Below are 24,136 nucleotides of genomic sequence, written 5' to 3' on the forward strand. Positions count from 1 at the left end.
TTATGCCCTCCTGTACATAGTTCGCATGACGTGAATTTATTTTGTTCAGATGTGAACGATTGTGCTTTGAAAAAGCTTCTATTTAAATTGTTGTTTTTATTGACTTGGGGTCTATTGAAGCTTCTGTTTAGGTCGGGTTGAACGTTTTTAGTTCTGATTGTTTTTTTATCTACCCTTTCCGCAATTTCATATTGGGCAGTTAAGAAATCTTTCATTTGCTGCCACGTTGGGCAGTCTCTTCTTGATGAGAGCGATTGCTCCCATAGAAGTAATGATTTTTCTGGTAATGCTGCGGTGCATATGTTTACCAGAATAGGGTCCCAACTGTCGGTGGGAATATTTTGTGTCGTTAGAACCGACAAACAATTTGAAACAGTGGATTCTAATTTTATGAATTCTTCACTTGTTTCTTTTTGAATTTTCGGCAAGTTCATGAGTATGGTTACTTGCTTGTCGACCAATATTCTTTTGTTTTCATATCTGGCTTTCAGAGCTTCCCAAGCCAAATTGAAATTGTCATCACTTAATGCGAACTGTTTTACTATTACGCCTGCTTGACCTTTTGTCTTGTATCGGAGATGATACAATTTTTGCGCTTGCGATAGTTTTGGATGGTTTATGTACACGGCAGTAAACATGTCCCGGAAGGACGGCCATTGTTCATAACCTCCATGGAATATTTCTGTATCGCACGCTGGCACTTTGAGATGAATGCCTGTTGCCTCTTGGGCTTGCAATTGTGGTAACTCTACTCTACTGTGGGGAGCAGGTGCAATTGATTTTATGAGTTTTAGTTGATCTGCGATCATAATCTTTGTATCTTCATACTGGTCTAAGCAGTTTTCAAATTTGGCGTATGCAGAAGATTTAAAGTTTTCTGGTAGATCTGAATCGTCAGTATCTACAATTGCGTCATATGCAGCTTGGAGACGTGTCCAAAAATTTTCAATAGTTTGGCTTTTTATTTCTAGCGCCGATTCAGAATTGTCTTGAATCGGCGAAGAAGCAAATCGAGTGCAGTATTTTATGAGACAGTCGCTCTCAGAAATGAATTTGGAGTATGATATGTCTTTTCCCCTCTTTTGTTTTGTAGCACCTTGCTTAGAGCGTGTAGCTTCTGCAGGTGTACATGGACTCTTATCGTCAGAAATCATTTTAGGAATTTTCAAGAATTGCGATGTTTTAGATTCTTTTGAATCTATATTCATTTAGAAAATGTAGATTTGTAAAATATTTGTATATATTTTCTTTCAGTATGTACTGAGAATTTTATCAACCGAAAACTCTTTTAGGTAAATAAGAGTTTGTTATTTCCGATAAAATTAGTGAAATCCGCGTTTATTGTTTATATGTATTACTCGCCGTTGTATCTACTTGCGATGGCGTTTATGTTTATTATTATTATAATAATTATTATAATAATAATAATTATGTTAATAATAATATTATAATATTACTATAATTTTTTTTTTTTTTTTTTAATGTATTGCGAGTATATATTTTTTTCCGGATTTATTGGTATGCCCTCGTACTTGTGTACCGGAAAGGGTCAATACCTTTTGTATATACGTATGTATGTATGTGTGCACGATATGTGCTTCGTATGCATATAATTATGCTTAAATTACTTTAATACGGTGCAAACCTGCTTGTTTTGTTGTGCAAATACAAGGGGTATTGCTTGTACCGGCTGTAAGTACGGATTTTAAGTATATGGATATTTATGTGCATATATGTATATATGGTATAGTAATAATTTTTTATGTATTTATATTTATGTATTTATATTATTAAACAATTAATAATATAAATTTATTTATATTTTTTTTTTCTTTTCCTTTTTTCTCGTTTTGTTGTTAATTCGTGTTATCAAAATCTGTAACACTCTGTTTTTTTTGTTTCCAAAATTGTATTACTTTCGCGTAATTTAATTGTCCCTATGTATATGTGGTATATACTGTGTAGGCATGCAATTTATTTAAATACGATTTATTGTTGTAATCGCGGTACTAGGACTGACGCAGGAAGGTTGGTTAAATTGGAAAAAAGAGAAATGGTATTTGCAGGTATTTTACTTCTGCTCTCAACACACATGTGTGACGGTATGTATATACTCGTATGTATGTTGTTATATTTGCTTCTAATTAATTTCGGCAAGTATATGTTAGGTAATTACCAAGCTAAGGAAAGCTGGTTTGCATGTATATATGTATGTGTGTTTCAATTTATAAGTCATATGTTCCGCATTTATGTTTTCTTTTATTTCTTGTTTTGTACTTTCTAATATGCCTTTTACTTATTAGCGCAATTCGCTTGCTGCTTTAAAAGCAGAAGGGGTGTCGGAAAATATTGCAAGTAGAATGTTCTTTTAATGTTTTAATTTGTTGTGTGTGATTGTGATCACAAAGAAAATTATACATAGGCATTAGTACTTTAAGAACAAGTATGTATTATCAACTTTAATATCGGTATTTTGATGCACCGTATTAAATTTGAGTATCCGTTTTGGTGAAACTGTTTAAAGTTATAACCGAGTTATAATTGTTAAAACAGTTTATTTTTGTTTTTCCTAAACATACATATGTACATGCATATAAATAAGGTGGAAGCGATACACTTACCCTCTCTCGCATCAAGGGAATTTTGGGGGAGTGTATTTCTTTGTGGCTTGCCCTAATGTATATTTCCTTGTTCTTCTTGTCCTCGCAGTTAGTATGCCTCTTCTTCTCCTGTGTGACTTTGTACGTGTTTTGGGTATGTTGTCTTTGTTTTTATTATCCGCGCCCGGTGGTGTGATTTATTTAGTTTCGCGCCCGCTAGAGATTTATTTAGTTTCGCGGCCGCTGTTGTTGGTTTTGGTTTCGTTTTGTATTCCTTTCTTTTTGGCGCGCTTTTGTTTGCTTCACTTTACGGATATATACATATATGTATGTATGTGTTTATATCCACACTCCACTAACACTGTATATGTCAATTTTTTTTTTTTTTTTGTTTATGATTTTTAAGTATTTTTCACTTCACTGTTTTCCAATTTTTGTTTTTTGTTTCCCTTTAATAGTTTTTTCAACTTTTTTTTTTTTTTCCACTTTAATAGTTTTAAAATATGTGTTTTTGTCACCGCACTTTATTTAATAAAAAAATTTTTTTTTTTTTTTTTTTATTATTATTATTTACTTTTTTCCTCTTGTTTTTCTTTTTTAAGGTGCCTTTCTGAAGGCTCGAAGGACCATGTATTACTCAGTGGTGAACTCACCTTTATTTCCGAACTCACTTGTTATAAAATATTTTTTAAAAGAATAGGTTTTCGGAATACTCTTTTTATTAACTTTACAAACGTTTTCAATGTTTACAAAAGGTAAAATTTGGACGGATATTCCAATCGGCGGCGGAATCGACGACCGTTGATGTACGTGGGAGGAAACGAAAAGAAAAAGGCGATGCTGCGAAAAGCGTATGCGCACAAGCGTTGAGTCCTTGCGGAAGCCAAAAACGAAGTGTGTCTGGCTGGAGTTGTCCGTCCCTTTTTTTTTTTGTGTTCTAGTTGGAAGTGTGGTGTCACGTTTGAGTGTATTGGTGTGATGTGGAAGGTGAGTGGTGAGTGTGGTGTGCTGTTATGGTGATTTTGTGTGTTGAAATGTGGTGTGGCTGTGTTTCATGATAGGGTAAGCCGAGAGTCATTTAGACAACCAGAAACACAGGACATACTACAAAGTTACTTTGCGGTAGTGTTGATGGTGGAAAGACCAAACAGCTTCCACTTCTGGGCAAAAGAGAAGTTAGAATTATAGTATAGTAAGGGTCAGCATAGGGTATCTGCCATTAATATCCCATTTTCAGATTTGTGAAACGTGGATATGGAGGAATATAGAACATGCGGAGAGATAGTGAGATGCTGATCTTTGCAATTGTCTAGCCTTCAGTCGGATGAGACGGAATATATTCCACGGCGTGGATATTGGAGTGAAAACAATCAAGTTTTTATCAAATCTACTAAGTTGCTAGATAAAGCTTAATTTTATTACAACCCGGTAGTATAATGGGTCTACTTATAGCCAAAGTAAGGTCGCCTGCAGTTTGTGACTCCCACCAAGTCCTGAAATCAGTATTGATTCGATTCGCATATATTCGCATGCAGAGGTGAAGGTCATACAGCACCATCATTTTCATATTTTATATGCATATTTTCTTCAAATATTTAAAATACAAATATCAACAGCACACTTTTTGCATATCCATTATTAAAACCCATGTGCCTGGTTTTGCCGTTTTCACATTCGCAAATTCTTTGTTAATTCGCAGTGAATGTTTACCAAATAATGCAGCAAATTCAGCTTTGGCAAAACTTGTGGGGAAAAATCGAACAAAGTGATTTAAATCAAATATGCTGACATAAACAAGGAGATGGAATGAAAGGAGGGCGTACAACTTTAATTAAAATTCAAAGGACATTTATTTTTTTGTTTTTGGAATAAATAAATTGTTAACCAAGACATTTGAGGCACCCTAGTGAATCCAATAAATACGGTACATGTATAATTAAACAGCGATCCAATGTCGACTAAACTGGGGCAAATATCCAAATGTGCCCGTGCACATGTACATATGTATGTATGTATGAGTGAGTGTGCATACATGTGTTCCTGCTAAATTAAAAAGTTTGTCATGCTGACTGAACATATCGCATTACCAGCGAAATGCTCGCGCTCACATGCCATGCAGGCGAATATGTATGCGAACTGGTTTGTGGGCGTGTTGACAACTGTCACCAATGAAATTTTGATAGCGCGTGCATATGTAAACGTGTTTATAATTTGTTAGTTGTTTTGGGCTTTCTCTTCCGCTACGCATTGCAGTCATATCTCGATGAGCGCGTTTGCATTTGAAAATTTCACTTGTGCCGTGATGGCGACTTTTGCCAAACGTGATGTTGACAAGCGGAATTTTAATATTGCAAAATTCCGAAGTTTTCGGCATTTGGCTCCCGATACAATTGCGTAGTGGATAGAGCCAAAAAACATGAAGTTTCATGCAGTAGCAGTTTTGACGCATACATACGTACATATGTGAGTGTGTGGAGGCATCGGAGCATATGAGTTATATTTACACATTGCTGAGTATATGAGAATGTAGAAAGTCAAGCGATTATTTGCCTGTCCGTCTATTATTTAAAATTCTTTTTTAAACCGCCGCTTTTTGAAATTAAAAAGATATTTATTTTAGTGCTGAATTTCTATTTTCATTTAGGAAACTCATACTTTGGTTGAATTGAACATTTTTTAGCTATCTTATAACTATTCGTTATTTTAGTCTGCAAATATTCATTGTTCTCTGTGTTAGCAGTGTCTGGCGTCCGAGTTTCGCCGGTCTTGCCGTATTCCTAATTGCAATAACTAGGCCAGGGCACGTCAACGCAATTGAAAAGTGGGCGCGAGTTAATATAGGTTTAAAGTGCTTTTTGGCTTTTAGAGCTTTGCGAGTATTTAGTATTTTCGCTACTCATCAACCATAGCTGTCAACAGTGGCCTCGTCTCAGCTGAATGACAAGCAATAAGTAATATGCAGTGCAATTGCTAAAAGTGGTTGAGAGACCGCAATATCCGTTGAAATTGTTTATAGCAATCTATCATTTTACGAGCTCTTAGCTGCAGACGTTGGCAAGATGTTGGCTAGATTCATGATGTTTACTGTTACCGGCCTGCAGGAATTATAGGTCACGAACTTAGTATTAAAATTTCTTATTGAAAAAAAAAAAATTATAAAAATTTTACTGAGTTCCTTACTTTAAGTTTGCAAAAATTCCGATATTGATTGGTATTCTAATTCCATTTTGCACATTTTTTCTTCAAACACAACACAGCCACTCGATCGTGACCAACCACATGGTAGACCGCAATGGCGATTTACAGTCTTCGCGCAAGACGAAGGTGGCGAAGGGTTGGTGGGCTATGCCGATATTCAGGTGAATCTGAAGGATATCAACGACAACGCGCCACAATTCCCGCAAGGAATTTATTTTGGTAATATAACAGAAAACGGTACCGCCGGGTTGCCAGTTATGACAATGTCAGCCGTTGATTACGACGATCCCAACGAGGGCACCAATGCCAAACTAATATACTCAATTGAGAAAAATGTGATTGAGGAAGAGACGGGCGCGGCGATATTCGAAATAGAACCGGAAACGGGCGTTATAAAGACTGCGGTGTGCTGTTTGGATCGTGAACGCACACCTGACTACTCCATACAGGTGGTTGCGATGGACGGCGGTGGCTTGAAAGGTATATTCACGATTGTTGCACTCTTTTTAAAATCAATATTTCGCTTCGTTACACTTATTTTGGCTTGTACATAAATATTTTTGTTACCGCAGGCACTGGCACTGCATCGATACGGGTTAAGGATTTGAATGATATGCCACCGCAATTCACGAAAGACGAATGGTTCACTGAGGTGGACGAGACTAACGGTACAGCCATACCGGATGCGCCAATACTTACGGTGACCGTGCAAGACGAAGACGAAACAAATTCATTTCAGTACAAAGTGGTGCCGAACAGCGGCTTTGGCGCTGAGAAATTCGCTATGGTGCGGAATGTTGATGGTACTGGTTCCTTGAAAATCACACAGCCGCTCGACTATGAGGATCCGCTGCAAAGCAGTGGTTTCCGATTTCGCATACAAGTCAACGACATGGGCGACGACAGTGACAATGATAAATATCACGTGGCGTACTCGTGGGTTGTGGTCAAATTGCGCGACATCAATGACAACGAACCGCACTTTGAGCGCGATCATATCGAAGTGGCTGTATACGAGGATACCAAAGTCGGTACAATACTTGAACAGTTCCGTGCATCGGATGCGGATCAAGGCGGGCACAGTAGAGTCACATATCGTATTGTGCGAGCCTCAAATAAGAAACGTCAATTTGCCATCAGCACGAAAGGTGCAGTCAGCGTGCAGCGACCGTTAGATCGCGAAGAAACTGATCGGCATTTTGTACAACTACTAGCTATCGATGATGGCAGTACGCCGCGTACAGCGACCGCTACATTAACGGTTATAGTGAAGGATGTTAATGACAATGCGCCGGTTTTCGCGAAGGATTACCGGCCTGTATTGCCGGAGAATGTGTCGCCGCGAAAAATTATCGAAATTGCAGCGAAAGATGCAGACGATCGAGCTCGTGGCAATGGTGGGCCGTTCACCTTTCGGCTGGATCCTCTGGCCAGTGATTTGATACGTTCGAGCTTCAAAGTCGAGCATGACAGACGTGAGTATAAAATAGTGATATTCATATAATAAGAAATTAAGATGAAAAGACAGATTGGACTCAGAACTTGGACTATGTAGGACGAAATTTCAGCGTCAAAATTAATTTTAAAGTATTTTAACCACAAATGTGCAGGTCTCACAATGAAAACGGGGCTAAGGTGTATCCATAGTATCCAAATTTAAAGATTAGTTATGTAATCGTTTACTAGTATAATCCTTTCAGCCAATAAATAATTAATCCACTTACGAAAAGTATGTGAACAAACTCTATGCCAAAGGTTTCTTGTTTCCAAAGACTTGCTGATACTATGGTTGAGATGGTCCCTAGGCGTTGAATACGTTTGGAATGCTTGTGAAAGTTTTAAAAGCAAAATATCAGAGTTCAATCTGGTGAAGGCGGTAAAAAAATTATTAAGTTCGATCAATCGAACAACGGCTTTGCTATTCCCGGATTATCTACGATGGCCTACTGTTTGGGTAGACTCCGATATTCGTTTTACGTTATGTAATTCCTTGTTTTTGTCTAAAATAATATAAAAAGTATTATATCCATATTTTCCTCAACTTTTGTAGAGTTAGAAAATAATCTTCAGAATTTGGATGGTTAATCTGTTCCAAACTATTCAAGAGTTTTTAAACTTCAGCGTAAAATGAATGTAACATAATATCAAATACTATTTCTGTTTTATGTCTATATCAATGAAAGTGAAACCGCTCATAGCAGCGACTTTTTATTTCCACTTGAATTCGAGTAATTAGGGTAATTATATCACAATCGCTTCATTGCCAGATAGAATACTCTGCTTTAGGCGTTTAGTTAAGTTGATTGTAGCGACCTAAATATATTTATATTTCTTTTTCCCTTTCTCCACAAATTACTTTTTATTCAACGCAACAAAAACAACGATCGAATATCCTCAACAACGACTGGAAAATCAACAAACAATTCAACCAAACTAAACGAATGCCCTACTCAACGCAAATCCACTTAAATATGTCTGACAATCAACCAAATTAACCATGGCTACCCGTACAAACACCAATTTGCGCCATCGCGCCCCCAACTTCGGGCCTTCCAACCCTTCGCCGAAACGAACCCGCAGGCGGCGACAATGGCAATGGCATAGCAATTGTTTCATCACTACGTCCCTTTGATCGGGAACAGCAAAAGTCCTACCTCATACCAATTGAGATAAAGGACAACGGTACACCACCCATGACGGGCACCAGCACTCTAACTGTCATTATTGGTGATGTGAATGATAATAAAATGCTGCCGGGCAGCAAGGAAGTTGTTGTCTACAATTACCAAGGACAATCGCATGACACGCAAATAGGACGCGTATACGTACACGACCTAGACGATTGGGATGTGCCGGACAAGAAGTACTACTGGGAAGCGCAAGAACATCAACGCTTCAAATTGGATACGGACACGGGCATCGTTATGATGCGCGCGGGCACGCGTCGTGGTCGCTATCAACTGCGTTTCAAAGTTTACGATCGGGAACAGGGACAGGTGGATGTGCCGGCGAACATGACTGTTATAGTGCGTGACATCACACATGAAGCGGTCCAACAGGCGGGGTCTATGCGCTTGGCTGGTATAAGTGATGAGGACTTCGTACGCGTGTGGGACTATACACAGCATAAACTGCAGCGGTCCAAACTTGAGCGGTTTCGCGAGAAACTAGCAGAATTGCTATACACAGATCGTGATTATGTCGACGTGTTTAGTGTGCAGTTGAAGTCGGAGCATCCGTTAGTGACGGACGTACATTTTGCGGCGCGTTCACCAACCCAACAGCCATACTTTAAGGCAGTGCGCCTGAATGGCGTGGTGCTTATGCATCGCGAAGAGGTCGAGAAAGAGGTGGGTATTAACATCACCATGGTCGGCATTGACGAGTGCTTGTTCGAGCGACGGCACTGTGAAGGTTCCTGTACAAATCATGTAGAGATACACAACCGTACGCCGTACACGGTAAGTGTTAATAAAACAGCGCTGGTTGGAGTGCGTCTTAACACGAGCGCTGAATGTGTTTGCAAGGCGCGCACTTTCAGTCGTGAAGAGACCTGTCGTACACATCACTGCTACAATGGTGGACGTTGCGTTGATACCCGCAGTGGGCCCAGATGTGTCGCCTGTCCAGTAGGCTATAATGGGCCGCGCTGTCAGCAGACCACACGCAGTTTTCGAGGCAATGGCTGGGCTTGGTATCCAGCACTACAATTGTGCGAGCAGTCGCATCTCAGTCTCGAATTTATTACAAAAGAAGCGGATGGTCTTATACTATATAACGGACCAATAGTACCACCCAAACAGGACGAATACCTGCTGCGCGATTTCATTTCCATTGAGCTGGAACAGGGTTACCCACGTCTACTCATCGACTTCGGCTCAGGCACATTGGAGTTGAGAGTGAAAACGAAAAAGACGCTAGACGATGGCGTTTGGCATCGTTTAGATGTCTTTTGGGATAGCGAAAATGTGCGTATGGTTATCGATTTCTGCCGCAGTGCTGAAGTGTTTGAAATGGAGGATGGCTCAGCGCCCGAGTTCGATGACAATTCCTGCCAGGCACGTGGCCTAATACCACCCTTTAGCGAAGCGCTGAATCTAAATGTACCTCTGCAACTTGGTGGCATCTATCGGCAACACTTCGATCAAACACTTTATCACTGGCAATATGCATTTACGTCGAAAGGTTTCGATGGCTGCATACGCAATCTTATACACAATTCCGAGCATTACGATCTAGCATTTCCTGCGCTGGCACGAAACAGCTATCCCGCCTGCCCGCAAACGGACGAAGTTTGCTTGAAAACCGAACACACAGCGCGCTGTTGGGAACAAGGAAATTGTGTGGCCAGCCTAGTACAAGCCAAATGCTACTGTCGACCCGGCTGGACGGGTCTGTCCTGCAATTTTCCCACCATACCCACCACATTTAAGCCGCAGAGTTATGTCAAATTTGCGCTGAGCTTCGAGCCGGATCGTTTCAGCACGCAGCTACAATTACGCTTCCGTACGCGCGAGCAACAAGGCGAACTATTTAGAGTCAGCGATCAGCATCAACGTGAATATGCCATACTCGAACTCAGCCGCGGCCACTTGCAGTTGCGGTTCAACCTAAACTCCTTGCGCGCCGAGGAAAAACGATTACAATTGAATGCCATCGCTGTCAACGACGGTCAATGGCATGTGGTGCGTTTTAATCGCTATGGCTCGGCAGCTATGCTGGAACTGGATGGTGGCGAGGGTCGACGTTACAACGAAACTTATAACTTTGCCGGCCATCAGTGGCTTTCCATTGACAAACAGGAGGGCGTGTATGCGGGCGGCAAAGCGGAGTATACCGGCTTGAAAACATTTGAAGTACAATCGGATTTTCAAAGAAGTTGCCTGGACGATATTAGGTGAGTGTGCATGATATATCCATTAAATTTTTTGGGTGAACATTATTGCTTAGTAGAAGTTGAAGTATGTACCGTTGGGTGCTTCATCAACTTAGTGTTGAACAGTTGCTTTCATTACTCAAAGCAAACATATTTTGTCACTAATTTCTTGCTTTAAAATAGATGTTAAACATATTTTTCTACTTTTCTATTACTCTCTTTGCTACCTTGTTAGATTGGATGGCAAACACTTGCCGCTGCCACCTTCAATAAATGGCACACAATGGGGTCAGGCGACGATGGCGCGCAATCTGGAGCGTAACTGCCCATCAAATCGACCGTGTTCAAATGTAATCTGTCCGGATCCGTTTGATTGTGTCGACCTGTGGAATGAATACGAATGCACGTAAGTATGAAAATGTCCGTTTGCATGAAAATTTATTCATGACATAACTATGCACCGTCGGACGAAACGTTTATATATAAATATCTGTTTATATATGCAAAGATAAGTGCAGGAGTTTGTTGTACAAAGTGCTTTCCACACTTTACTAGATCGACAAGTAGTTATGAATAAGCCGAAACATTGTGTCCAAATCACCTACTTAAGTATTCTTCTCGGTAAGCAAATTACACGAATGACTGACTAATGAGGCATTAAATGTAAAATTGACTACACAATCACTCGGTTGCTTACTCAATTGGCAAATCTGATAATTTTGTTTAAAGAGAAAGATTACATTGAATATTCTTACGCCTCTCAAATTAAGTTGACGATTCTCCAAAAATATTGGACAGCAATAATTGAAACAATGTTTTCGCACCAAAAATAGCAACAAAAAAGAATATATTATGTTTCCGGTTTCTGTGTATTTTCAGTTTTCACCGGTTTTTTCTAATCAAACTTAGAACTGGTTCCGAACTACAGTTCTTATTTTACTTATTCCAGATTAGCCTTATCACTGAAATATATAATTATATATAATTACAACACTTTCTGCTTTTATTTCCAATATATAGTTGCAGTGAAGGACGCATCATGTCCGCTGATACAAAAGGCTGCGTCGATCGCAACGAATGTCTCGACTTGCCCTGTCTGAATGGCGCAACATGTATAAATCTCGAACCGCGCCTCCGTTATCGCTGTATCTGTGCTGAAGGATATTGGGGCGAAAACTGTGAGCTGATGCAAGAAAGTCAACGCCTCAAGCTGAGCATGGGTGCGCTGGGAGCGATCTTCATATGCCTCGTTATCATATTAAGTGAGTAGATTTTTAATTAATCAATTTAAACAAAAAAATATTTGAGAGAAATACTTGCACCTTTCACTTTCGAATGTGAAATACAAGAACAAATGCAACCATTTCGGAAATAAGGAACTAACTGTATTTAAGCTTTAACAATAAATAATTACATTTTAGATTTTATTTATTAATTCCTTTATAATTTTCTTTCTTGTTGTATTGGTCACACAATTCACTTGATATTAACATTTTTAGTTTCGATTATTCTGAAAACATCCCAAACGGAATGGAATCTCAGATATTTCAGACAGTTGCTTTTATTAGCACACGTACCGACGGCGAAAGATTCAAGATGAGGGGTAAATCGAAAAAGAGACCCATTCCGATCTGACCACTCCTTTTCTATCGGTTGTGGGTGGTGGACAATCGAATTGTTGGTGTGTAGTGTGGTTGGCATATGCTGTATTGTATTGGGTCTTGTAAAGTTGTGATATGCTATATATAAGTTGTGTGCGATGAGTGCTGCGAGGAGAATGTGTGCGGAACAGCATAATGTCGCGAGATCAGACGTCCTATGAACGCACTGACATTTTTGGATTTTGATTTTCTATATCCTTAATTACTAGGGCTCGATTATGGTTGCGGATTCATATTCATTGATAAATAAAATTATATACGAAATTTACACAACTTGATGCATAGATTTTTAATAAGATCTCATTATCTTAGCATTCAAATATCATTATTTGGAACATAACCATGCCCACTTCGAGCAAAATTTCATTTTGAATCCCTTTACCTCATTCTACTTTATAATAGAAATGTACTATTAATAATATCCAGTACCAACTGATTTAGGCTTCTAATAATATGTGATTGGCACTTAGTCCTTCCTTATTTTTTTACACATAGGAGCACCTCTTTTTTATACCCTGAACATGTTTCCACAAAGTAACTGTAGAAGTCTACAAATATACAAATAATAAGCATTGCGAGCTGAGTCAATTTGGGTACGTTCAGCTGTCAGTCAGTCTATCTATACATGAGCGAAATTGTCCTTCAATTTCTGCGATATCAACAAAAAAATGTGCACACGTTTTCTCCTCGGACCACGAGCTGTCATATAAACGGAACGATCAGAATCAACTTCTTTATTTGACAATATACATATCTTCGCGAAATTTCTCATAGATTATTAGGCAATGCTACAAAATTTGAACAAATTTTTCAGATCGGATCACTACATAATATAAAAAAAAGCTTTCATACAAGAACTTGATATTGATTGGTCGGTTTGCACAACATCTATCAAATTTTTGTATAGAGATTTTTTACTAGTGAAGGATATTATGTATAGCTTCGTTTTTAAGTTTTTATACTTTTGCAACATGTTGCTATAGAGTAGAATAGTTTTGTTCACCTAACTATCGTTCGTACCACCTAAAACTAAGCGAGATAGATACAGGGTAATATATATATGTATATATACATAAATGATCAGGGTGACGAGAAAAGTTGAAATCCAGTTAACTGTCTGTATGTCTGTCCGTTCATCTGTGCAAGCTGTACCTTCAGTAAAAATTGAGATATCTCGATGAATATCTTGGTATACAGGTTTCTTAGTACAAAAAAAAATTTCGAGTTCGAGATGGGCGTAATCGGACCACTGGTACGCCCAAAAATCGTCTTTAACAGAAAACATATAAAGAGCCATAACTAAGCACTAACTTAGGACATAGAACTGTAATTTGGCACAGAGGATAGCAGTAGTAAGGTGCACATGTGGACTAAAATTTTTGAAAAAGTGAGCGTGGTCCCACCCTATAATAAGTTAAAGTACACGTCTCCTGAACTACTAAATAACCATATTCGTTTAGGGCAAAAAGTCGGTAGTCTTTTCGTATTTTGTCAATATATGTATGTCGTTGCAGTCGTAAATCTCCTGTGGTATCAACCACATTGCGGTAAGATTTTGGAAAGCTGAGATTAAAAGCTTCATTTAACGAAAAAAAATTAAATTCAGAGAAATTAAAAAAAATTTACAGCTATTCAAAATTGAGTGAAAATAATGAAGAAATTCGCTATATTTTGAAATTTTTACATAAAAAATAGAAGAATGCCATGCAAGGCACCAATGAAATTTGTGAAATTTACGGAGACGATCCTGTATCGGCTCGTGTAGCCCAACAATGGCTCGCTCGCTTCCGTTCTGGAAATTTCGATTTACGCTGATGGAAAAATGTCTCTAGCGGTAAACTGGCGAAAAGTGGTCGACCAAAATGGTACATATTTGCTTACTTATTTATTAATATAAATATAAAAAAATAAGTAGAAGTTTTATTAGAAATATGAAAAGATTTTTTGACTACCCATTATTATAAGAACTCCTACCGAAACTGCGAAAATGGATAAGGTCAGATGATAACTCCGCTCACTTTTCATATAACGGTATAATTTTAATATACTAAAAGCACGATAAATCAGTAACTAAATATAGCAGATAGGTTAAGTTTTAATCCCAAGATGGTGTGAGAGAGCTTTTAAGGAGCTGGGATAAAAATTGGATAATGGGAGTGGTATTGCCCAAACCACAATCACAAATCTCTAGACCCGGCCGACCGATTTCAATCAAATTTGTGATTTGTGACTTTTTGATGTTCCTGTGAAAACGGGTGAAATCGGGCTCCAGCCACGCCTACTTCTGCTATAACCTAATTTTAAATTTCATTTGAAACTTTCACTTTCCACTATACAAATCAAGAATGAATTATAAGATCAGGCTAAAACTTTGCACGAATAGTGCCTTTGAGTTCTGCCATCCTATGACAAAAAATTATCCCAATCCAACCAAAACTGCTCCTAGCCCCTAGGCACTTTTTTGGTCAATATGTGAGATATAGAAGTGAAATTCAGAGGAAATCCTTTTCTGATAATAACTTGTCTGTGTGTCTAAAATGAGTTGAATCACGACAAAACTGCTTTTAGCCTGCAAATGCCTAATATAACGATTGTCGAACTTACAGATGACTTTATACCGTATACATATATCAGCCAGTTATCTCAATGAATTTGAGAAAGCATGTTTTTTCTAATAACAGTAGAATTTTCTGCTTATAATGAATAAAATCGAGTGAAATTGGCCCTAGATCCCATATAACTATCAAGCCTGAAGGTATTTCCCTGGCTTTAATCCTTGAAAGTGTCAATAGTATGAAATGCCCGGTTATACCCGAACTTAGCTTTTCCTTACTCTTTTTATTTTACTAAAATTCAAAAAAATTTTAACGAATATCTACTGACAAAAAATTAATATGTACACAGGCATGTAAATGCCTGCCTTTTACGGATTGACTAACCATACTTTAGTTCATGTGGGTGTTTTGCACTAACCGTAGCTATAATTCGTAAAAAATATGTAACAGTATCATTTATATTTTTTATCAGATGTGCTATTGATTATAATTTATTTTTATTTAATACTAACAAGTCCATTTAACTGATTACTTCAGATGTAATTAAATGGACTACCTACTTAACCAATACATTATCTAATTAAAATGTTCTTCATGATTACACATATTTTAATTAACTCAATTCTTTAAAGTTATCCTCAAATATTCAAATCGAACCCGAAAATCAATAAATAATTTGACATCGGTACATTACACAAGTTGAATGGTAATTGTGAGTCTCATTATGTCAGTGATTGGCATATACAACTACATACATATATACGGTATAGCCGCACCGTATCTATGTCCCCATTTACACCACAAACTCTGCACTGCCGCTAATAATTCTCCAAAGTTTTAAGCTAATTACACTTGGTGGTATTTTTAATTGCCAATCCGCAAAATTACAGGCAAACCACAGGGTTCGCTCTGAACGAGATGGCACGCATTAGTCAAGAAGGAAGGTTGACAAATAAAATGTATTGTACGTCCCCAATATGAAGTGCGAAAGTCATTAGCGAATTTCTACGTGCGTGCAACGCTCTTGGTCAAGTTGAATTAGGCAAAATTTGTACTTAAAATAAAGCAAGCAATCAACGCGGTTTATACTAGCAAATAGCATGAGCTGTGTTCATAAAATTAATTGCTGGAAAATGTTAAAAATTGCCAACATAAATTATTTGATGGTTTCACTATAGGCCGCCCATTGCTTCATGCCTTTGTTGCTACTACAAGTATTAAAGTATCACAAAATTTATGCTGCTGGAGCAAATGGTACGAAAGAAGTGCTAAGAAAAAGAAAAATCTTCAATTTTTATCTGGTGGTGGCAAAAAACCGACACGGAATAAAATGACAAACAATTGGGGTGGTGCCAACAAATGGCATCAAATAATGTGACTCCGCCAAAGCAATCTGAATTGAAGTTAACAAAAGACCATTCGAAGCAGTGGGGTGAAACAGAAAATAAAATTATTAAAACGAATAAAGACATTTTCTTTAATAAATATTATTTAAGAACTAAATATATAGCTAATACAAATTTAACAATTGAATGGTATTTAGAAATATATATATTGTTTATATATACGAGAGTACTAAACATAGAATGCAACATCTGCTCAAACACATTACTGGGATATCAAAGATTTCATGTCCATATCTCTTGATGAATAGTGAATATTAAGAATATGATTTATAAAATCCACATTAGGAGTCTCTTTTTGCTTTCTCTGGAAAAAAATAGAACAGCAACCATTGTACAAAAAGCTCAAAAGAGCAAAACCGCAAAGCAAAGCAAAGGAAAGAGTGAACCCAGTTTTCGTCATCAGGTCCATAAAATCCTTACCAAAGGTGGTAAAAATATTCTACGATTATCGCACCGAACGATTTCGTACAATATTCAAAACTTTATTGAATTATCTAAAATTTTCAAAACAATTTTTAAAAGATTAATATTGCTGAATAAGCTACAATAACACGATTTGGGGAAGGTATGAATAATGAGTTCACAGATTAGAAAAGGTATGAAAAGTAATGGTAATTAAGACAACATTTAATATTTTTTTTTAAATATAACAACTACAAAATTGTGCAAAGAAATTAATTCAAATTTTGGTTTCGAGAAAACACTGTGCCGCCTAGCAATTGGGCGACTTTTGACATAAAAGTTATAAAAGTAAAGTAGAAATATAGGAAAAAAGAGACTAAACACAAAGAGCGTCAACAGTAAGCAAATACATAAATCCATAAGACAAGCAAACCAGATGCGCGAAGATAGCGGAATCTGCAAACAACACTAAACACCATTCGCGCTTAATGAAGCTAATTAAATGGCCAAGCAACAAAATGAGGATGTATTGCCACGCTAAGAATATACTACAAGTATATATACATATTTATTTGTATATATGCCATTGCTGTGCTTAACTGCCAAAAGTGATTGCAGAAGGTACAAGACTTAATTTCAATTGCATTAAGGAAATGATGACAAGTAACTACAACAAATGAACTCAAAATTGAACGCAAATACAACTGGAGTGAAGCAAAGCCAACTGCTGTATGAAAAAATACCATAAGAATTATGGGACTTCATCAACATTAATGCTGATTACATGCGATAAAATAATACGTCAACTACTTACTTGCTACTCGATTAGTACACAGAAGGTTGAACGGAAACTTTGTTATTTAACCAAATTCAAATATCCAAAGGCGGTAAGAAAAGCTGGTCCAACTATTGCAAAGTTTGTATCATTAATTGGAATTCAAAGTTTAGCTGGGGAGTATCGTTGGTCATATTAGTTATACCAACGGTGGAGGGAAAATATTTATTTTTTTCCCTTCACTAACTTTCCATTTTCATAATTCTTTTTGTACACCACAATTAGGTGAAAGTCAAAATTCTGTAAAATGTGTAAAATTGGGTTTTCCAATAGGTATTGTATGATTTCTAACTGTCGTTTGGTTTCATCATGGAAAGAAACAACGTGTTTACAACTTATTCAATTTTATTGTTAAAAAATAATAAATAATTAATAAAATTATAAGTCTCCAACGGCAGTAAAAAACTAATCTCAATAATGGATTATATGTAATCTAATCACTTCACATTTTTTGTCGGAACATGGTGGCTTTCGCTGCGGTGGTAACCTCCACACTCGACTAAAATTTTTGCCTGGCGAGAAGGGTTGCAAATAATTGAATTAACACTTTTTTTTTTAGTTTTTTGATTCCAAAAGTTTGAATTAAAATAATTTCCAAATTTCTAATTTCAAATACAGTATTGGAAAAAAATTTAATTCGAATGAAAAAGAAGAAGGTAAGTTCGAGAGCAATCGAACATTATATGCTCTCGCAAGGATCAAAGCCAAGACAATTATTTCGTGTATTACATTTATTATTCAACGGAATTGTGAAAAGATTACAGTCATTTTTGATAACGTTATAATTTTTATTATATTATAGGTCGTAAACACTTTTACTCTCTTACTATACCTTGCTTCATACCGAGATATGAATTATATATATTATCATTAACGTGGTTAAATCAAATGAGATATACTATATATGATATTAACTCAACCAGAAATTTGAAATTTAACATATTTGGCATATGGGGAACAAATCAACCCCTGAACCGGAATGCAGTATTAAAGATAATGGGCTTAGATCTCCGTTAAACTGATTGAATTCATAATCCCCGCTAAAGCACAGTACGTTTATGAAACCATTAAAATATCTCATACAGTGAGCAACATAAATGTGTTAGAGTCAATCTACATAAACGGAAGTTAATATATTGGGTGTATTTCGCACATATTATTTCTAAACAAGTAAGGAAGGGCTAAGTTCGGGTGTCACCGAACATTTTATACTCTCGCACAATAAAGTGATAATCGAGATTTCATTATCCGTCATTTACATATTTTTTTATTTTGCTGTAAAATTATTTAGAATTAAATTCTGAGAGATTTACCGATATTTTCGGTGAAAAATTAGGTTAGGTTAGGTTAGGCACTGAGTTTTTCGTGTTCGATATAAGGGACCTTGAAAAGTTATAGTCCGATCACGAAAATTTTTCCACAAGGGATACCTCAGCTCAAATACCGTATTTGTGTAAAGTTTTATTCCGCTATCATCATTGGTTCCTAATGTATATATTATACAGAGAAGGCATCAGATGGAATTCAAAATAGCGTTATATGGGAAGAAGGCGTGGTTGTGAACCGATTTCACCCATATTTCGTACATGTCATCAGGGTATTAAGAAAATATTATATACCGAATTTCATTGAAATCGGTCGAGCGGTTCCTGAGATATGCTTTTTGGTCCATAAGTGGGCGACGCCACGCCCGTTTTCAATTTTTAAAAAAAGCCTGGGTGCAGCTTCCTTCTGCCAATTCTTCCGTAAAATTTTGTGTTTCTGACGTTTTTTGTTAGTCGGTTAACGCACTTTTAGTGATTTTCAACATAACCTTTGTATGGGAGGTGGGCGTGGTTATTATCCGATTTCTTCCATTTTTAAACTGTATATGAAAATGCCTAAAGGAAACGACCCTATAGAGTTTGGTTGACATAGCTGTAGTAGTTTCCGAGATATGTACAAAAAACTTAGTAGGGGGCGGGGCCACGCCCACTTTTCCAAAAAAACTACGTCCAAATATGCCCCTCCCTAATGCGATCCTATGTGCCAAATTTCACTTTAATATCTTTATCTATGGCTTAGTTATGACACTTTATAGGTTTTCGGTTTCCGCCATTTTGTGGGCGTGGCAGTGGGCCGATTTTGTCCATCTTCGAACTTAACCTTCTTATGGAGCCAAGGAATACGTGTACCAAGTTTCATCATGATATCTCAATTTTTACTCAAGTTACAGCTTGCACGGACGGACGGACGGACGGACAGACAGACATCCGGATTTCAACTCTACTCGTCACCCTGATCACTTTGGTATATATAACCCTATATCTGACTCTTTTAGTTTTAGGACTTACAAACAACCGTTATGTGAACAAAACTATAATACTCTCTTTAGCAACTTTGTTGCGAGAGTATAAAACAAAACTATAATACTCTCTTTAGCAACTTTGTTGCAAGAGTATAAAAATGGTGGTGAATTACTGCTTTTTTCGGAAAAAGTCAACACAAACATAAGACATGCTCTTATAAAAAAAAAAAAAACAAACACACCTCACGCTTTGATTGATATTTTCGGTAAAAAGTCAGCCAAAGGCACTGCTATCCGCATTTTGGTATCTCGGGTCTTAAAAAGATAATGTCCGATTTTAACATTTCTCGTATCAAAAATGGGTCAACATAAAGGTAATATTTGGTAAAAGTACTATTCCAGTAAAATGACAGAATAGCGGAATAAGAATATTTTAAATGGCTATAAATGGGAAGGAGGCTTGCTTGTAGTTCGATTTCGCTAATTAAAGTTAGTAATTCGAACAATTTGATGACAACGGCGGAAGAGTTGCATATCGTTGCTTTTGCACCGTTTTCTCTGCAATTCGGAGATCTCAATAATTAGGCGATGCCTGCCAACTCAGCTGCTTCATGCACTTTCAATCGGTAGTCTTTCTATACGAAATCAAGGATTCGTATCCTATTATATTACGTGGTAAACGTTTTCGGGACCCTTAGATAGAAAATAATGTAGGTTTTGCACTGCGACCTATGGTTTATTGTGCTCTCACCTATATCACATTTCTGGCCAATCTAGAAGTAGGGGTTCTGGAGTTTCCTGTGCCATGTCGCAAAACCGACAGTTTGCGTAAGAGAATATGCCAATGTTGGATTAGTGCTTCTTTAGACTGCAGTGCCCTGTATAGAGGGGGAAGATTGATCATATCCCTAAATCTTATAAGGTTGTACGCTCCCAGTAGTAGCTTGGCTTGGCACATACCTGCTGTCTGCTGCCAGTGCCATAGATTCCCCACTTTCTCCTTCATGCGAAGCAACTCCTTTATGGTTCGGGACACTTAAGTGTTGCCAATCAAAACCGACGTGCGATAAAAGCGTTTATTGGCAAATTCTTTTATCAAAATATTTGATTAATTCGATATGAGTTACCTGCTCTTTGAAACAAATCTCAGGTGAATCATTAGACGAACCATCTCATTAACTCATCACCACAACTTCAATAGAGTCTATATCAGAAAATTAATCCTTTTGAATATACATAAATTGAGTACATTTTGACATTTCGCTACTTCATATTTTGATTGATTAGTTGAAAGTGAAGGTAGAAAATGCTAGACCAAATTATGCGCTATCGAAAAACTCGTTGAGTTGATAGCTTTTTTATATTTTTTTTCAAGCTATCAGCCTTAGAAGGACTAGAATTTTGAGAACCTTGAAAGGTTAGAGAAAGCTAGTGATTTTCTATGGTAATGTTTTAACGCTTTATCATCCACCAATTGTATGAAGTTGAGACCTTAGAAAAAAGTGCCCTGCAATGATATTTAATTCCTTCTATTCTAAAAGACATGCTAGTAAATAGTAGATTTCTTCAACAGCACAGTCTGTAGCTGTATATTTGGTCCATTTTTCTATGATGGAAAACAATATATTGATTTAATCTCCAGTTTTGCAAATACTCGTACATCCATTTCGTGTGATTAATTCGTGCTACAAATGCTACTAACAAGTTGTTTTTAAACAATTTTATTTTGTGGTAGAAAATTCGAAAATTAAATTATCTTTGTCTCATTGTGTTTATTTGCTGACGTCACAAACTGACCAAATTATGTATACACCCCTCTTGCAAAACTTTATATCACCACTGGGTGTCCAGTTCGCTACTTCAAGCAAAAATGCAACTTGAAACTTTAACAAACCTTCGAATATATTCCGAAGAGAAAGTGAGAAAGGGGCATCTAGCTACTTGCAACAAAATCAAGTTGTAGCAGACAATCTGGGAAATGACAAACGGTAAAGTTTCTGACTTTGACCAAGTAAGTGTTGAAGTCACACAGCTGCATGTACACATAAGTATTGAGGTACGCTTGTATGCACACATGTACATAGTAAGTAGCGGAAGAAGCTTAGAAGTAAAAGGAAGCAACTCCATTTCGTGCATCCTTCCCTACGAATATATGCATTTTCTCCAACAACTTCCTTCCTCTAATATTTAGTCACTCTCTCTCGCTGCTGCACAAATTTTTGCTGTCCCTGACTTATTTTGTAAGCTCCTTATAAACACTTTTAAGTACCACTGGAAAAATAACCGCCCTTACCGCTTAATAAAGCTCCACTTACATAATAATTACACTGTGAGAAGAAAAGTTTTGCGACACGCAGGTGGCAACGAACGCTTAAATGGCGGAGGCGACTTTTGGCAACTAATTGCATGTGGAAAGTTAAGTTCGAACAAAAGCCTTAGTCTAAAGTTTTACACAATAGCCTGCCAATGCAAGTACGTAGGTTGCTAATCAATAGCTTACTGTCTGTATAAATTTAGAGAACCCCCGATAACTTAAGCTCAACACAAAGAACAAGAAAATTATGTTGTAGGGGATTATTTTTAACAAAAGAGAAATAATACTTCCTTCTAGCGTGGGCACATTTCATTTTATTTGTCAGTTAAGTTTTAGTGTAAACAATTTCATGAATAAGTTTGACGACTTTTATTTGTGATTCTTTGTTTTTGATATTCGCCTATCAATGGTCACAAGTTCAAGATTTGACTGACAGATCAGTCAAGTTCAAGATTTGACTGACAAATATCATTTATTGCTACGCTTTGTGTAAATATTAAGTTTAATCTGAAACTACAAAAAAGTTTCTTTTCAATTAGAGACCAATACTAATATAGAAACGGTTTATTCTGAAGTCAGACCTAACCTGAAACTTTAGTTTATAGGCCCAAGCGATTGTTTTCCAATCGCAGACCAATCGTCGAATTTAGACCAATTTTGCAGCAAAAGACATATTGTACCACCAAAATTATATCGAAAAGTTCGTACTCTTCTTAAATTCTTTTCTATAAATCGGTATGAACAGCCCCTCCGGCTCCTGATCAGTGTTTACCTGCTGATTTTCTAGAAGACGGATTAAATTTAAAGACATTTGGATGCGTTTTATTTTAAATCATATAATAATTAATAATAAAATTTATATTAACTACTCTTTCTCCACTCTTTCACAAAATACAGAAGTTTTCATACACTCCTTTAAAATGATATACATATATGATGTATAATTACAACAAATTAATAAAAATTCACTATTCAAGCGCGAAAGTTGTATACTTAATTTTTTCTAGTGTCATTAAATATAACCTGTAGGGCTAAATTATAAAGGCTTGACAAGTTTTGCAAGCCAAAAACTATTTTGTGGATTAAAGCTTAAAAACTTTCTTTTCTGACTTTCAAACTTTAAAATTTGTCAAATGTTTTGACACGAGTTTTTAACAATTAATCAATGAGCTTTTTCTTTTTATTTAACCATTAATAACTGTAGCAATGACAGAAATGCAACATTGCTTTTTAAACTCAGTTTTATTATTCACAACTGTAAACTTCACCTTCACCGCAGCTACCTACTTCAAATTGTTAAGTATAGCCTTGAACGCAACTCTTGTTTGCAGCACCACTTTTATTTTCCTTAGAATTCAATAAAAACAGAAACCCAAGAGGAAAACGGTATAATTTTTACTTGCTGACGAGTTCGGAGAACAATTTTAATTTGCGAAATTAACAAGACTATTTTTATTCCTAATTATAAAGGCATGTTATTGGTCAGTTTGTATGGCAGCTATATGCTAAAGCATTTCGATTTGAACAGTTTCTTCAGAAATATCTCCTTGCACAATAATCTATTCCGAATTTTGTTAAGAAATCTCGCCCAAAGAAAACAAATTTCCATTAATGGGTTTGGTTTACATCGTACAGTTTGTATGACAGCTATATGCTATAGTGGTTCGATATCGGCGTTTCCGATAAATGTCAGTTTCTTGGATAGAAAATGATATATGCAAAGTGAGGGATTGTTTCGCGTATATACCGACGGATAGCCGGACAGCACTAAATAGACTTACCTCTACAGACTGATGTTATAAATATCATGACAAACTTAATACACCCCGCACTGGGTATAAAAATCAGACAGGATGATGAAAACAACTATATTGGACAAGTGTATGTATGTATATATAGAAACTTTAGGATGATTTCATGCAATTTCAGCAAAAAACGATTGTAATATGTGATTATACTAGTACAATTAATATGTAGTGAGCTGTTGCGAGAACTAAATAAA

At 36.7% G+C, this 24,136-nt stretch overlaps 1 protein-coding gene across 4 annotated transcripts in view; it reads left to right on the top strand.

The window, feature by feature from the left end:
• LOC105223161 (putative neural-cadherin 2) overlaps positions 1 to 24,136 on the top strand; it is a 237,889-nt gene that overhangs the window by 209,009 nt on the left and 4,744 nt on the right. For all 4 annotated transcript variants that reach the window (XM_049461318.1, XM_049461315.1, XM_049461333.1 and 1 more), the window contains 5 exons: positions 5,858 to 6,278; positions 6,371 to 7,273; positions 8,379 to 10,695; positions 10,910 to 11,080; positions 11,695 to 11,936. In XM_049461318.1, the coding sequence (XP_049317275.1) occupies positions 5,858 to 6,278; positions 6,371 to 7,273; positions 8,379 to 10,695; positions 10,910 to 11,080; positions 11,695 to 11,936 (4,054 nt within the window). The remainder of the gene's footprint in view (positions 1 to 5,857; positions 6,279 to 6,370; positions 7,274 to 8,378; positions 10,696 to 10,909; positions 11,081 to 11,694; positions 11,937 to 24,136) is intronic.

The sequence above is a fragment of the Bactrocera dorsalis genome, chromosome 1 (genome assembly GCF_023373825.1).
Source record: "Bactrocera dorsalis isolate Fly_Bdor chromosome 1, ASM2337382v1, whole genome shotgun sequence".
Lineage (NCBI taxonomy): Eukaryota > Metazoa > Arthropoda > Insecta > Diptera > Tephritidae > Bactrocera > Bactrocera dorsalis.